Source organism: Protopterus annectens, chromosome 2.part2 (genome assembly GCF_019279795.1).
Source record: "Protopterus annectens isolate FY-2018-M chromosome 2.part2, PAN1.0, whole genome shotgun sequence".
NCBI lineage: Eukaryota > Metazoa > Chordata > Ceratodontiformes > Protopteridae > Protopterus > Protopterus annectens.
This window is the reverse complement of record NC_056730.1, coordinates 910,922,599-910,940,268: the sequence shown is the minus strand read 5'-3', so window position 1 is coordinate 910,940,268 and position 17,670 is coordinate 910,922,599. Positions and strand designations below refer to the sequence as shown.

The window sequence follows — 17,670 nt, the reverse complement described above, 5'->3', positions numbered from 1 at the left end:
GTACATTGCTGCATTGTGTTTTTGAGATTATGAACATAAAAAATGTCTAGTGATTGCCTTTGGCTTGGTTTGCTATTTTAGCCTCAAACTTAGCTTTGGTGGATTTTATTAAGCTCCTGAGCTGTTTGCTTATGTCAGTGACAAGGGCTCTGACACTCTGGGAATTGCTCTTCTTACTTTTGGTCATAATTACTTTACTTTTATTATAAAACTTGTTTATATTATAGTTCCACTTTGTGTGTTTGTTACTGGGGTTTGCCCTGCACTTGTTCCTGTGAGTTACAGCTGCATCTACGCAGCTGTTTACATGCTGGTATACTTTGGTGTTGTATATTTCTGAGCAACCAGTGAAGTTAACTGGGTACGGTGGGGATTGGAAGCTTGCTAATGTATCACTTAGGAGAAGGTTGTTTATCTTAAAGAAATTTCTAAAGGTACCTTGGGTGGACAGGATCTCTAGTTTCAATTTTATTTTGAAGGAGATTGCTTTACGAGCAGTCCGAACAAATGATGATTTACAAGGGATGGTGCAAGATGCTCCCATATTAGTAAGGACAAGATTCAAGATGTTATTCCCCCTAGTGGGTATTCTGATTAAATATTGCAGGGCATTTGTGCTGACAAAGTCCAGGAAAATCTGTGCTTGTGCACTAGTGGTGGTATAGGTTTCCCAGTCTATAGTTGAATAGTTTAGATCAACTAGAGAAAGGTACTGTGCTAAATATTGTGTGATTCAAGGTCCTTCCAATATATTTGAATTTCAAAGGAAATAGCTCAAACCATCTTTGTTTTCAAGGCGAGCATTTTTGTTTTGTTTAGCAAAGGGTTTTTGCTACATTTGAAATAAACATTTTAAATGAAATCAAAATATCTGTGATCACTGTAAAAGTAAAGAAGAAAATACTATGCACACTGACAGGTTTGAACAGTGTTTCATAATAACTGAGGAGAGGCAGCAGAGTAAAATGGACACTGGTTTGGCTGAGGAGGGTCCCAGTCCATTATTCTGCCTAGGGTCCCATCTAACCATGATCCAGCTCTGACACTAGTACCAAAAAAAAAAAAAAAACAAGTGTCCTGCCTCCCACAAGAGGCTACATCTACCATACCATCACATTTCTAATTATACTAATTCCAAAAATATGCGTCCTTAGGGTTAGAGGGAAACTTCCTCACCCCCACAGTACTGCAGTCTCACTGAAAACACTTAATGTTCTTTGACAAAACCAGTATTTGATCAAAGGTAACTGACAAATCCTGTTACACTTATATGCACATCAATCAGATATATCAGACCTACTGAATCTAATGTAGGTCTTCATAAACAGTTTAAAAGAATCATGCGCTAAGTACAACTGAGAACCTGCAGCTTGTGAACAAGCAGCTGATTACTGAGTCTGTACTTTTAGTTAAGAGAAACCAGTACATCCTTTTCAGGAGGATGCAATGATGCTATGCTCTGGCATATTGTTTGCTGAGATAAAGAAAAGCAGTGACTGTAATACAGAATTTAGAGAAGTGCTCCAGCATTAGCAGCTATACAACAATCTACTATATATGTTCTCAACCCTTCTCCTCACTGCACATTGCTGCATAAAAATCAACAAAAGTAACAGTTTTCAGGCAGACAATCTTGTTCTAAATTATGTAGTGTGTGTACTAAGTCAAATCTTTACCTATGTTCCAACCTACCTGCCTTCATCAGAGGTTTTGAAGATTATATTGATTACAAGTCACATAACATGACTTTTGAGCCTTGCCTAAAAAAGGCACTATGGGGGTGGCAAGAGCCTTTGCCAATATCCGAAAGCCCAGTGGTGACAGGTGCAAGCCGTCCCTAGTGAAGCAACGTGGCTTGTCGAGCATGTCATCCCAGGCTGACAGACACTGGATCCCCTTTGAATGACACCAAAATTTTAGCCAATTGTTAAAATCGATCATTTTGTCTTTGTACTGTGGCATCATTCTAGGTGAGGGTAAGATGCTGCTCAAGGTCAGGGTCATACCAGCCTGGGCTACATGATCAGAGAGCTCCTCTATGTCTCTTTTCATGTAGTCCAGGGAGGTACGTCTCAGGTCATTCACACCAGCATGTACAATGACTGAGTCATATTTGTATTTGCTGTCAACAAACTTATGGAACTAGGCATAAATTCCTTTATAACATGCTGGATAGGTAGCTGTCTCACTGATAGGACCCAAGAGGTTAAAATCAGTGATGCTACTTCCACAAAGAGGCTGGTCACCAGTGGAGCCCCTTAGGCGTCTGTACTGGGCCGCTCTTCTTTGACATCTACTTCTCAGAGGTCAAAACCAATGTCAAAGGACTCTGGCTGACCAAGTTCGCAGATAACTGCAGACTTGGAGCATTCATTGAATCCTTCCAAGATGAGAATACCTTAAGGAAAGTCTAACACAGACAAACAGTGTCAAAGCCATGGCTTAAAACTTAGTGTCAAGAAATACATTACAGTACCTTTTGGGAAGTCGGCCACACAGAGGTAACTACATCATCTATAAAAACATCCTAAAAGTTGATTCACTAGTCAGGGACCTGTGAACTCATATAGATAATAACCTAACTTTCGACCAACATGTGTCCAAGGAAATAAGAAAATCCTTCTAAGCTGCTGAACTTATAATTAATGGCATGACATCTAGGTCCAGAGAGGTCATCGTATAACTGCACTCAGCCCTCATCAGACCCATCATAGAGTACAATGCCCCCTTTGGTATGTACCCAACTAGACGCATGCACCTATACACCTATCAAGGGTACCAGAACTTGTCAGAGATCTGGGATGCATAGCTAGCCTTAAAAAGGCCCTTGTGGTCATTAGCCTAGTAAACACCTATGAACCTACGAACTATAGAGTCCACAAAGGTTTCTTACAAAAAAATACACAGATAAAACAAAATGTTCTGTGCTGATTGCCTCAAAACCCTGTCTCTTTACTTGGTATAATACAGATTACTGACAGGTGATCTTTGCCTGGCATGCAAGGCATACATGGAGCCTGTTTTGATGAACCTTTTGCAAATCTGCAAAACAAACAGCATCGGAACTACTAGTTCAAAAGACCTACATTTTGCTTGCAACATAAGGAGCAGAGCTCCACCCTATCCCTACTTAAGCACAACTTGGACTACTGGATTGGTAATCAGAAATTCAGCCCTGATCTAGTGACTATGTCTTTGATAGACAGAAGCAGTCAGCACTTTATCTTCTATATAAATCAAATTTGTGGGTCACATTTGAGTTGCATGGCTAAGCTTATAAGGGCCTTAGTGGTTGATAGCCTACTATACACTTACGAACCTAGGAAGTACTATAATTACGGCTCCTCAGAACTATAAAATTTAAGTTACAGTATTTTGGAAAAATGACACTGTACACCACAAAAGATTTTTTTTTTTTGGTCTGGCCATTGACTTCAGGCTCCTCTACTGCCAGTTCTCCTTATTCTTCTGTCCTCACAGCTCTCTGATCAAGTGATGGTCCACCAGAGATAACCACGCCAGGAGGGTCTTCCTTCACGACAGTCTTCAATCTCCTTGTGTAGGGTCACTGAGGGTGTGATCCACCACATATGCTCCTTATGTGGGTCAGGACCAGGCAAAGAGATGTCATACTATGGATCACAGGGCTTTGTCTTTAAGGCTCTACTTCTCACAATGATGTGCTGGGTCATGTTACATAAGTAGGTACATAATTGAATTGAGGAAACATCTCCACCTATCTGGTAATGCTTCCTCTGTGTACACCCAGCTACTGCAGCAGCACTACCTTATCATGGCCTCATGTATTACCACTTTGGCTCAGAAAGCAGTCATGTTTCAGCACATTCCTCTCCTGGTTCCCTAGAAGAGGTAAGCAGCCTTGCCTTGTCATTCTCCTACTTCCTGACCAGCTCTTATAAGTCCCACAATGCTAATCAAACTCAAGTCACCTGAGTTTTAGACAGATCTTTATCCCTCAAGGATCAACCTTCTACACCAATACAGCTGCTTATGCACAGTGCAAAAGTACATTTTTGGACATGAAAGCTATATTACAATTACAAAACAAGGACTGAGGCAAATATGAGTTATAGTGGCAGCACCTAGAAGCATTTAAAGACCATCAGGATGGAAGGACTTGAGAACCAATGCACTGACCAGCTTTAGCTTAAGCTGCTGTAAGTATCTGTACTAATTACATTTCAAGAATTCTGTACAATGTTATTGCCTATCAAAAGTGCTATTTAAACTTTCTCCACAGGAAAACACTAGCAATTCATTTTGGATATTACAGTGTCAAGGCACAAAAGTGAACAGAGAAGTAAATAAATGATCTTCTGCAAAGACAAAAGATCTGTAAATATACAGGAAATGGATTTAGTAAAAGATGAACAATACAGAAAATCAATCTTCAGGCATACAATGCTGCACAATACTAAAATAAACAATGCAGAGGAGATAGCTACTTACCTATCTGACTGCTTTAATAACCACTGCAGTTGTGGCTTTGACTGAAATACAAGAGCTGCTCTTACAGGGAAAGTAATGGGTTGTTTGAGTGGCTTACACAGATGCTCCATTTCTTTAACCATCTCCCAGCTGTAACCTACTGTGTAAAAGATCATAATTATTTCTTAGGCTGCTTGCAAGCAGATCTAAGAAAAACATTAAATTCAGAACACTGCTGCAATGAACTACAAATTAAAAAAAAAAGTATTTCTCATTTTGAAAATCAGAATCAAAAGGATGGTTCTATATACATAATATTAACATCACATTCTGATTTCACTGTTTTGTGTGCTGAACTGTTCCAGTTTTAAAGTTTTAAACTTTCAGTTACCAGTAACAAAGCCCTAACCCTTCTGTACAGTGATACTTGTTGAAAACAATGGATTATCAGTAAATCCATTATAGATTACCTCATTTTGTTTAATCCTTGGCTATTTTTATAATTTACTGCATGTAGTGACACATACAGTTTACTTGCTGCATATGAAATACCAATCATTATCCTGCCACAAAATCACTAAATGCCAACCAAAAAGTAAAAAAAAAAAATACTTAAACATTTTAATGTCACTAATTTCCCTTATGCAAATATTATGATTAAAATGGTAAGCCAAACTCACCATATATGTTCTAAGCACTAGTCTGAAAAACACTTGTATTTATATATATTTATAAGACTGTAGATAACTCTTGCAATACCATATTAAAAGAGTGGTTATGCATACCATAACACTTAGAATAGAAATAAACATGTTAAGCCTCCTCTGAACTGACCTCCAGTAAACAAGACATGCCCTAGTACCCTGACAGAGTATTCATTCTCTTGTAGATTGATAGGGATCTCAGCCAAACTACTTTATGAGTTAAGCTCCACCATTATTACTTCAACTTAGAGAAGGGTGTTTAATGGCCCCACCAGCTAAGACTTCAACAGTGTTGTAATCCACACATGGGTCATGCTGTCTTAGGTCTACTCACAATCCCCTGTTGCATTCCAATGTACTTGACCCTGGGCATACTTTACAGAGAGCACTGAGTGCTCCACAACTTCCTTGTGAGGCAAGTCAGCCTGTCAATTACACTCCTTTACTCTCTCATAATAGTTATCCCTCTGGCACACAAGATGCTACTTGAAAGGCCTCATCAGAGTCACTGTAGATGCCCTATCTTGGGACAACAGGTTGACCCTAACACAGAAAGAAATATTTGGCTTCAGACACTGTTGTACTGCTTAGTTTACTACAAACCTGCATTCTTGTATCACATCTTCAGAAATGCCTCATTTATCCCGAGCATTCTTGAGTTATATCACTGCTTTTTTTTACTTTTGTTTCTTTTCATTTCTACTTTGTGAGTCCTCCACTCCACCATTCTTTCCACTTATGATATGACAAATACCTTTTTTATTTACTGCAATATCCCATTAAAGACCCACCCACTCTAAGTAGCTCTAAAATTAGCTGTGTAACATTCAAAATGCAAACAGACTGGCTATATACATGACAGTTAATTCCTGCTACTTAATTATGTTCATATAAATGCTGACCACATACTGATTTATGCCAAGAACCCTACAGCCAATATGTGGAGTACAGTATTGAGGGCCATCTAATCTGAGAATCAGACAATGAAGGTAGCGGGACAGCACATTAACTCTTTCTCTAGCTTCTTTCCAGCCAGGAGGACAGGCTGAATGATGACACCAATGTGACACACACACATATGAATGTAGATGCACAAAGAGAACAGCTAAAGAGACAGAACCTTCAAATTCTGCAGTGGTTCTTCACTGACAAGGGAGAAAGGGAGTGAAAGAGCATGACAGAGAGAGAGAGAGAGAGAGAGGCAGAGAGTCAGTATAAAGGACAGGGCTAAGTAGCACCATGGGGTGCTTAACTGAACTCTCGTTCTTTCACTTGTCTGGTACTCCTGCGAAAAGTAAATTCTCCAATTTGGGATGCTGTTTTTTCAGATAGAAATCCAACCAGTCTGCTCAAAAGTATGGACCCATCTGCTTTTGTAATCCCAGTACCTCCTCAGTAAAGTTGTTACATCTTTCTACCAGCCACGCTATGAAACTATTTCCTCATACTGTTCCTATAGTACACATTTCAATTATACTTGTGTACTTGGGAACCTCTTCTTCTACAACAAATGCTGCTTATGAATGTCTCTTGAAGTGTGTGTGTGTGTGTGTGTGTGTGTGTGTGTGTGTGTGTGTGTGTGTGTGTGTGTGTGTGTGTGTGTGTGTGTGTGTGTGTGTGTGTGTGTCAGCGAAAGAAGCACAATGCTGACTGCAGAAGAGTGTGTGTCCGAGAGTCTGAAGCAGGCAAGTAAACAGTTTTGAAATAAGCATGAAAACATTTCCACAGTAATTAATAGACAGCAGCTGCCACTTGAGATATATAAGGGCCACTGCTCCTTAATGAAGTAGATTTACTGACCTCTAGGTTGAGACAGAGAGTCTGAAATAAAAATCTCCATGGCACTATGAGTGAAAGGTCTGGAAGGTGTCGCTGAAAAATGAAAGTTTAGACTCTGTCCCTGGAACTTGGAGAAAAATAGTTGTTATACTGCAGAATGAAAAACTAAGAGAATTTGCCCAATCTGTACAGTGGAACTGCTGAGTAAATCTTGATGAAAGGAGCAACTCTAATAATTGTAAATGCTACTTGTTTTAAGGCCTACTTTGAAATAATACTTAGCTTGTTTACCGAACAGAGGCCACTGAAATTTGAAATAAACTATTCCTATGTACTTGCATTTTATTACATCAGTAACTGGAACAGACTTTGTGAGTATATTGCTTTTTTGTTCCTCTCAGCTTTGTCAATAAAGCTATGTTTTTATCACTTACAAAAAAAATAACTTGAACTGAAAGATGATTTCCAGAAACTGTTTTTTGTTACTAAAATGCAGAAAAACAATATGCCTCAAGTATGGAACAAAGTCTAGAAGGTTTAAGATTCTTGCCTGGAAGTGACTGCATAGGTATTTTTTTATACCCCAAGCAGAATGCAAACACATTTTTTCTCATGTAGATAGCAAATTATTTTGGAGGTGTGATGGGGATGAAAGAGGTAACTGGGGAAAATATTTTTTTTTTAGAAGTGTAATAAGTTAGCAAATTTTAAAAATACCCTACAGAGTACTCTGTCAGAAATATTGGGGGAGCAAATGGCTGTACTAAGGAAATTATTCTTTTGAGCTGGGAAACATGATCTGAATTGCGTAAACATAGTAAGATCTTATTAAGTTTAATTCTGTAGGCTCTCGGGAAAGACTAAGACACTGAGGCCTGTCTGCTAGCATTCAAGAGATGTGTACTTAGAGAAAAACTATCACGAAACACAGTGGGCCAGAATACTGTCCTCTCCTTTACTAGAGACCCATGGAAGCACATACACAGTCCTGAAAGACACAGATGCACACAACTACCAGCAGCTGAAACAAGAAATTTTGGCTACGGCTAGAGTCTTATCTGAGGTACAGTACCTTAAGTTTCTCAACTAACCATTCAGTATACACAGACCTGAAAGGTCACAAATGGCTGACAATGCATATTTTGAAACTGTTTCTAGAATCCCATGTAAACACTGTGTCGCTTTTGTGTTAGGACAAGAGTAAACGAATCTTCGTGAGCTCTCAAGCAGCTTTATTACTTACAAACACATTACTACTGTTGACTATTGACTCTGACTTAAGTAACTTATATACAATTAATGACTATGATCATGCATGCTTACTCTCTAGCTGCTCCTACAAAATGGCACTTAGATCGTGCATGTGTGCAAATTATATAGGTTCATGTACAGCCACACATACTTCTTAAAGATACAAGCACACACAATTTACACTGATCTACATCCTCCCTCCTTGAGAAATAGACCATGCAATTGTTATGAGACTGTTTAGCATGCAGAAATCACAGGTAATCTATAGACACACATTATACAATACTAAACTTATAGGTATATACAATCAAGTCCATGTTGCTGCATATTTCACACTTGGTTTAGATATTCGTCCATATCGTGTGACATAAAACTGGGAATTAAATTTAGCAACTGGAACAGTTTCTGCAAAATGATTAACCCGTGGAATGTTCAAATCACTTTCTGGAACAGAATCAGACTTTTGAACACATTCTGGTCTGGAAACAGTGTCTGACTCATTCTTTGATTTAGAGTTTGCATCACAGATAAAATGTGATTGCAATGATCATGATGGTTCTGGTACAGGAAGATGTTTGCGATTCCCCCTATACTCCATTCCTTCAAAATTTTCCAAGTAAGATCTCGGCACAGATGCCTGTAATCTTTCCTATTCAAGCAAAACCTTTTGTTGCCTGAATTCGTACCATCTTTCCTTCCCTCAATGGATGAAGTAGTCTGCTTGATCGGTCGTAACTAGATTTCTGGATATTACACTTCTTAAACAATTGAGCTTTGAAGGTTTTAGTGTCCTTCGACTTAGGCTGCAACAAACTTGAAGAAATAGGTAGCGTAGTACTAGTTTGCCTGGAAAGTAGTCTTTGAGCAGGTGAGCCAAGAATATCATCATGGGGTATGTTCCTGAGATTAAGCAAATTCAAGAATATATCTGTGTTGTAAGGCTTTGACCTTTCAAGTAATTGCTTTGCACTCTGTACTGCTCTTTCAGCTAGACCATTGGATTGGGGATATTCAGGACTACTAGCGACATGTACAAAGTCCCATTCTTTTGCACATTTCTGAAACAAATGGCTAATACATTGAGTACCATTGTCAGAAATAAGTTTGTGTGGACTACCATGAACTGAGAAATGATGTTTTAACTTAGTAATAACAGCAGTTGAGGCTAAGTTTGGTAGAAGATCAATATCGAACCAATTTGAATAAGACTCTTCCAAAACTAAGTAGTGCTGATTGTTCCACTCAAAGATATCAGTTGCTACACTAGACCAAGTTAGTTCAGGAATTTGACTTAGCTGAAGCAGTTCTCTTTGCAAATGCAATCTGGTACTATTGCATACTGAACAAGTACAAAGAATTCTATCAATGTCTTTCAATAATGAAGGCCAAAATACCAACTCTCGTGCTCTTCTCTTATTAGATGTGATTCCTGGGTGACCATGATGTAAAATCTGGATGTATTCTTGCTGTAAGGAAGCAGGGACAACAATTGTAGAACCTTTGAAAATAATGCCATCTTCGATCAACAATTCATCTCTGTAAGAAAAATACTCCTGCACTTCAGGTGATACACTAGGTTGCTTTGAAGTCCATCCGACATTAATATAGTGACTGAGCTTCTGTGAAATTGAATCAGTCTGAATAAGATCTCTTAACTCATCAAGTCTAGTGGTGGAAAATTACACAAGGTATCAGCCAGATAAAGCAATTTACCTTTAGTGTAGCTCAATAAGAATTTGTACTTTTGCAATTTGAGCATCATTCTTGTAATCTCGCTGGAGCAGACTGCATAGGCTTCTTTAGATTAGTAACAAAAGGTTGATGATCAGTTTCAATCTGAATAGCTCAACCATAAATATAATCATGAAATTTGGAGCATGCAACTACTACTGTCAACAGTTCCTTTTCAATTTGAGCATTTTGCATTAGTGTTCTAGATGCATAGGCTACTGGACTGCCCTCTTGAAGTATAACTGCACCTAAACCAAATTTTGAGGCATCACAGGAAAGAATAGCTGGATTGTTCACATTATAGTACCTTAACGTAGGTGTGGTACATAACTTCTGGAAGTCTGAATTTGCACTTCAGAGGATTGAGCTTTAAGTTCACTTCACGTGCTGTCTAGAACTTTCTTTAGGTTTCTGTCATGTTCTGCTTAACCATTACCTCCAACCAACAGATCATCTACTATTATGGCACATGGATAACCTGAAAAAATTTGATCCATTGCATGCTGAAAAACTTCACTTGCAGAATGTATTCCAAACTGCATCCTTAAGAATCTGTATCTGCCTAAGAGAGTACAAAAAGTAGTTAGAAATGAGGATTTGCAATCCAGCATCACTTGCCAAAATGAACTCTTTGCATCCAAAACAGAAAATGCAGTTGCATTCGGTATTAGAGCTGCAACGTCTTCAACTGTGCACATTGGATGATACAGTCTTTTTAATGCTTTGTTCAAATTTCTTGGGTCAGTGCATATTCTGATTTCATCTGAGCCTTTCTTGTGAGTGGCTACCATGGATGATACCTATTCCGTTGGTTCTGTGACTGGATAAATCACACCTTGCTGCACCATTTTATCCAACTGAGCTTTAACTTTATCTTGCATTGCTATTGGAATTCATCTTGCTAGTCTGACTACTGGAGTGATCTCTGGGTCTAACTTCACGGAATATACAACTGGAAGCTTGCCTAACTTATCATCGAAAACATCAGCATACTCTGAAAAAATGGCTTCTGAAAAACTGGAAGTCGGAACTGCACTTACATGATGAACTTCTTTAGCAAAAGAAATCAGATTCATTCTTAAACTATCTCCAAAACGACAATAAATTGGATTCTGTTTGCAGTTTGTGTGTCATTTTGGAGATTGTTTTTTTCATTCTTAACCTATCTTTGAGACCTAATAAAGATTGCACTGGTCTTCAGACTACGTAGAATAACAAGTTGTAACAGTTCTCAGCCAAATAATGTGAAAATATCACTGAACCTTCGGTTTGAATTTCTTCACCTCCATAAGCAACAAGTCTCGCACTACTGGTTACATTGTTCCCTAGTTCTCACTCTTGGAAATGTGTCTGCGGATATAATATTACACTTTGAACTAGTGTCTACTTTGAGCTCTGTGGATTTTCCATTAATCCGGACAGTACAAAACACTTCATTCCTCTTTAATAAGTTCACTGCATCAACTCTTTAACCAAGCACTGATACACCATCCACCACAGAAAGCTGACTGTTTAACCTCTACTTGACCAACTTGATTTTTTGCACAACTGTGTGAGGCTTACTTGATCTGCAAAACTTTTGGAAATGATTCCATTTTTTACATTTGTGACATTGCTGACCATATGCTAAGCACTTCTCTCTTTTAGATTCATGATTCACACTACAATTGCGACAGTTGACAATAAAGCTAGATTTAGGTTTTGCTGATTCATGCTTGTATTGCACTAAGCTAGCACTGGAGCTCGCACCTTTCTTGGAACCTTCTGGAAAACCTTGTGGATTCTTTGGAAATCCTGTAGCTGCCACGCGCTTAGGCCTGTTCTTGTTTGCCACATGTTGTATACTATCTACATGGGCTCTGGAACCTACTGAAACCATGCTCTTGTCACTCACAAGCATACTTGTGTGTTTTTCTGTCACTTCATGGATTTGACAAATCTCTATGACTTTGCTCAACATTAAATCACTGTCACAAATAAAATCTTTCTCACAGCAGCACTGTTGATACCACATACAAGCCAGTCCTTTATCAGCTCATCTTTAGTTCACCAAACCGACATGTTTTAACTCTGTTTCTCAAGACAGTTAAATAAGCTGCAAATGTTTCCCCTGGTTTCTGATCTCTTGTGTAAAACAAATGCTTCTCTAATGTAGTATTCGTCTGGGGATTAAACATTTCTCTGAACTTGTGCTTCGAACACTCTGCGTCTACCCTTGATTCAGCTTGTACAACAATATGGCAGTCTGCCCCTTCTCCTTTGTATACTGCTGGTGCATACACAAATGAACGCTCTCTTTCTATGGCCTCTGACCCAGCTAGGTTTAGCAAAATGAATGCCCTCGTGCATGCATCTCTGTCTGCATAAGCTGCTTGTATGAAAATATCATACTCTTGCTCAAATATTCTCCTGTTCTCTGCAATATTCTGATCAATTACAAGTGGTAGGGGTTTTTGAAATCTGTCTGCCATATTAACACATACCAGTGAAGGGGTTTGCAAATAAGCATAAATATACAGACACGCACATATGCCAGAATTAATGCCAATATTTGTTCAATGCCTTTGTACTCTGAACTTGTACCTTTGTTGGACTTTTCGGAATTATGCGAATAAACAAACTCATAGTACTTTTGAATAACTGGACTTTGGGAAATAACTTTCAGAATTTTATCGGTAAAGGCAGAAATCCTAAAGTCATTTATCAACACGTATTAAAGTCATCACTTTAAGAAACATTTGAGAACTTTACCATGTGAATGAGTAATTCACAAGCACTGTAATACTCTTGTAATGTCGTCTTTTGTAAGAAAACACCTCTTATCAGTGTAAGAAACATGCCAAGTAACTGCACAATGTGAATAAATCAATCATCTGTTGTCTTACGCTCAATAACTTTTCAAAGTAATTGCACTTTGCGAATAACTGCATACAGCACACTGAAATGTCCCCAAAATGTCAGTATCTCACTAGGCAACTCTTTACAGTACAAGAAGTACTCTGTAATGGCGGTACTTTGTGAACAGACACACCCAGCACAAGAAGCTTTTCAAAATAGCTGTACTTTGACTGGATTACATGAAGTAGTTGGACTTTGCACACAACAAACTCTTTGAAATACAAGCATAGTAATAAGCACACACTGTAAGCACTTTTACACACTCGGAAAGACTTCAAATAACTTTAGCTATGCCCTTCATACAATACAAAGTTGTAGTTATGCCCAAATACAGCACTTTGCCAAAACACATGCAGTCGCCTTGCTTTATTTTTGCTTAATATGCATTTTACTTTCTTATTGTATTCATTCTGCTTAAGCCCTTTTTACGCCCAATACACTTTTCTTGTGCTCATTTTACTCTAAACATGCCTAACTTTGCCTTAAACACACTCGTTTCTTGCTTTGAACACATTAATTTTGCTTTACTGTTAATAACTTCATCGAGTACTTTTATCTTAAAAATGTTCTTTAGTTAACAAACTTTTCATACTTTTTGCTTGCCTGATAATGCAATTTGTGCCCTTGTAATGCCTGTTTATTGTCTTTCACATTGAGTATACAGTTTGTGTTATTTATCATTACCTTTGTTTCCTTCTGACTATGTTTGTGCACTTTTCTCTCGATTTTACCTTCACTGTCATCTTTACATCTCATGGCTCTAAATACTCTTCTCTCTTCCATCCCAGTTCTGACACCATGTCGCTTTCATGTTAGGACACAAATAAATGAATCTTCATGGGTTCTGTTCAAGCAGCTTTATTGCATACAAACACATTACTACTGTTGACTATTGACTCTAACTTAAGTAGCTTATATACAATTAATGACTATGATCATGCATGCTTACTCCCAAGCTGCTCCTACAAAATGGCATTTAGGTTGTGCACATGTGCGGGGTTATATACGTGCACATACAGCCTTGTATGTTTCTTAAAGATACAAGCACACACTTTACACTCTGATTTATACACTATAAGTAATGTAAGCAAAATTTTAAATATCTTGGCTTTAGACAAATTTTAAAAAATTATATTCCCTAGCAAATTAACAAACTATTACATGAATAAGGATAAGTAACCAAACTGATTTCAAGTTGAAGTGTCTAAGTAGACAAAATACCCTTCCAGAGGGATAAAGAAACCAGATGTAGTTTTCAGAAGTACTGTTTATTCCTGGATGGATTAGTCTTGTTGTTTCATTTACGTTAGTTTTACTTTATACTTGAATATAAAGCCAATGAAAGAGAGAATTCATTGATATGATTACAGCCAAAATGGAAAAATTGTGGACAAGCCTGCAGTTTATCACTACTTTGGCCTTTAAAAAAGCCACTGCTATGCAGTGCTGAAGATGTTGCTGTCTTTAGTTTGCATCTGTCTGAGGATCTGGTAAGAAACTGACTTATTTTCTGTATGTGTGCGTGCGCGCATGTGTGTGTGTGTGTGTGTGTGTGTGTGTGTGTGTGTGTGTGTGTGTGTGTGAAAGAGTAAGGGAATAAGTGAGTGGGTATGTGTTTATGTGTGTGTGCTCAAGGGCAAAAGTAAACTAATTCTGAAATGAAAATACATGCTGAGCAGAATTGCTGCATGGATGAATGTTGATTACTTTTGTTAGGACATACTGAGATCAGGTGTTCTATCGTTGCTATAGTTCTTTTATATTTTCAATACATTTTCCACTACATCTATGGTATGTTTATTTGTATTTATGTATATATAGGTTGTAAGGTAACATTGGGCTGGTTTCTTTTTGGTTTATGGAAGACTTTTTTGACCAGTGACCAACTATATTTAATGCAGTAACTGGTAAAGACAGTTGCTATAGTAAAGGATATTAGCTAAATACTTTTAATTGGTAAAAATACATATTACTTACTTCTGACCACACTACAGCTACTAATTACACCATTTTACCCACCACTACACCTCTATCATCAAATAGCCTAGTATTCAAACATAAATCACAGACAGCATACATATCACACTAACATCTCTCTCACTATTCCTCACATCACTAGCCTACTTCACATCCATGCATACTAATATATCACTAGACAACACTACATTCCACATAACACATATTTCCACATCTACTAAAACAGACACAAACTTTTTCATCTCCTCTACAATATTTAATAATACCACAATACTGTATATACACAAGGCCTACTTACCAAGATGCAGTACTAGAAAAACAACACCTAAATCCAGCACAGAACTAACTCACATAATCAAACACATTATATCTATCACAAATAGACTTCTTCTTTCAGGAGATATACACCCAAACCCAGGTCCACTCAAAGCTATACTCAAATCTAAACAGATATCTGATCTATTAGTTCTTAATATCAGCACAAGGAGTATATCTAACAAACTACCTGACCTGCATGCATTCATAACCCACTACACTCCTGACATACTGACCATAACAGAAACATGGCTAAAACCCAGTACCCAAAATGAAGAGATCCTCCCTCCAGGTTATAATATCTTAAGACTGGATAGAGTGGGTAGAAAAGGAGGTGGAGTTGCAATTCTCTTTATAAACACTCTAAACCTTAAACATCTTCAAACCCCTCTACCTAAATTTAATAATGCTGAAACCCTTGCGTCTCTCCTGTATATTAACAAAACAAAAAAAAATTAACATTCTCTGCTGTTAGATCCCTCCAGGAAATAACTCTCCTATAAATGAGGAAATCCTACAATGGACTAGAGATAATCTCCTGCATGAAACAATCCTACTAGGCGACCTGAATACTGACTGGTTGGCCTGCAATTCCAACAGCCCCACTAACCACTAGAGTAGACAAAAAAATCCCAAAAAGAATCCATCCTTGATTGGACAGTGGTGAATAGCCCTAAGCAAAACTAACAGACAGACTATCTACCAGATGGTCTTAGTGACCACCTCCCTACATTCCTACTATGCAAATGTACAAACTTACCCAAGCCCATAACTTACAGGCAAATCCGAAATGACCACAACCTAAACCCTCAGGATCTAAACACTATTATGAAACAGTGTAACTGGGACCACTATTTTCCCTTGGTTTAGACCAGGCAGTTGACTACTTTAATAGTACCCTCACTGATGTCCTTAACAGAGTCGCCCCATCAGGAAAATTAGAGTTAAGACTAACTATGCACCATGGCTAAGGAGGAACAGAAGAGCCATACTAAACTCCAGTGATAAGGCCTGGAAAATCTGTAAGAAGGATAACACCATCCAAGCCAAACAAAACTACGAACAGCTTAGGAATCAGGCCAAAATACAAACTAAACTTGATAAAGAGAACTACTTTCTTACTGTACAAACAAGACACTCAAAAAAATCCTCAAGAGTTTTGGCAAGCTATCAACTCCCTACTTAAACCAGGCAAAACTATTACTCCAGATCCCATCTCCACCAATAACAATATGGACATAGCCTCTCAATTTAACCACCACTTTGCAGAAGCTATAATGGCACTATCCAGCCAATTGTCCAAAAACAACCCTCCACATATCCCAGCCAAGTGTCTAGATAACATGTTCTCCCCTACTCTCTCACCTGGCTGTTTCCAACTCCAAAATTAAAAAGCTACTTATGAAATTAAAACCTACCACTCTTGCATCTGATAGTCTACCTGCTAAATTCCTAAAACTAGCTGCAGAATCCTTATCCTACTCCATTTCCATCCTCATAAACCGCTCCATAAAAGAATCCTACATCCCTCAACTGTGGAAAATGTCTTACATTATTCCTCTTCATAAAGGCGATAATTCCTACGACTTTGCTAATTACCGTCCTATAGCTATTCTGTCTCCCCCTCCAAGCTGCTAGAGAAATTAGAGAACCCAAGCTGCGGAAGCCCTTACAAATGCCTTCTATGAACACCTCCAGGACTGCATGGATCAGGCAATCCCAAATAAAACCAAGACTCTTTCCACAAAGGGCAAACATCCAGTCTGGTGGATCCCAGCCATTAACAAACTTTACAATAAGAGGAGAAAGCTATTACATGATAGAACAAAATCCATAAAAGGGAAGTCACCCCTGATCATTATTAGTAAACAAATATGAGCACTCATAAAATCAACTAAGGCCAATTTTGAGAGAAAAATTGCCATGGATTCAAAGGACAATCATAAGGCCTTTTTCAGCTATGTTAGGAACCTGGGTGGAAACTCCCAGATATGCTCAGAATTAGTCCAAAATGATACAAAAATCACTGAACCCACAGACATTGCCAACATACTGGCAGACAGGTTCAGTGCAAACTTCACCACCCATCAAGCACTAAAGGAGAGAGAACTATCCCAGTGGAGTGTAGCCTCCCAGACATCTCAAATGCGCAGGTGAAAGCTGCTCTCTAAAGCTAAAAACACAGCATCAATGGGACCGGATGGTGTCCCTGGCTGTGTGCTACACGAGCTAAATGAGGAATTAAATCCACACATAAGGCAGCTGTTTAATCTCAGCCTTACCACAGGATACGTGCCCAAGGAGTGGCGTACGGCAACTGTGGTCCCACTCCACAAAGGCGGTGCCTCTACGGACCCTGGTAATTACCGCCCCATAAGCTTAACAAGTCTAGTCTGCAAAGCTATGGAGAGGATCATAATGGAGCTCATAAACAAAGATATAGGGACTTGCAGACATTGGACCCGACCCAGTTTGGCTTCATCAAGGGCAGATCATGCCTTTTGAACTTGGTCGACTTCTTCGAAACAGTCACCAAGGCCATTGATGAGGGAAAGGCAGTCCATAC

The 17,670-nt window shown here is 38.5% G+C and overlaps 1 protein-coding gene across 2 annotated transcripts in view; it reads right to left on the bottom strand.

The window, feature by feature from the left end:
• FAM151B (family with sequence similarity 151 member B) overlaps window positions 1-17,670 on the bottom strand; it is a 630,819-nt gene that overhangs the window by 200,780 nt on the left and 412,369 nt on the right. The window contains exon 6 of one of the 2 annotated variants that reach the window (XM_044064232.1): window positions 4,471-4,606. In XM_044064232.1, the coding sequence (XP_043920167.1) occupies window positions 4,471-4,606 (136 nt within the window). Of the gene's footprint in view, window positions 1-4,470; window positions 4,610-17,670 lie in introns of both variants that reach the window. The other variant, XM_044064231.1, reaches the window with a different exon arrangement.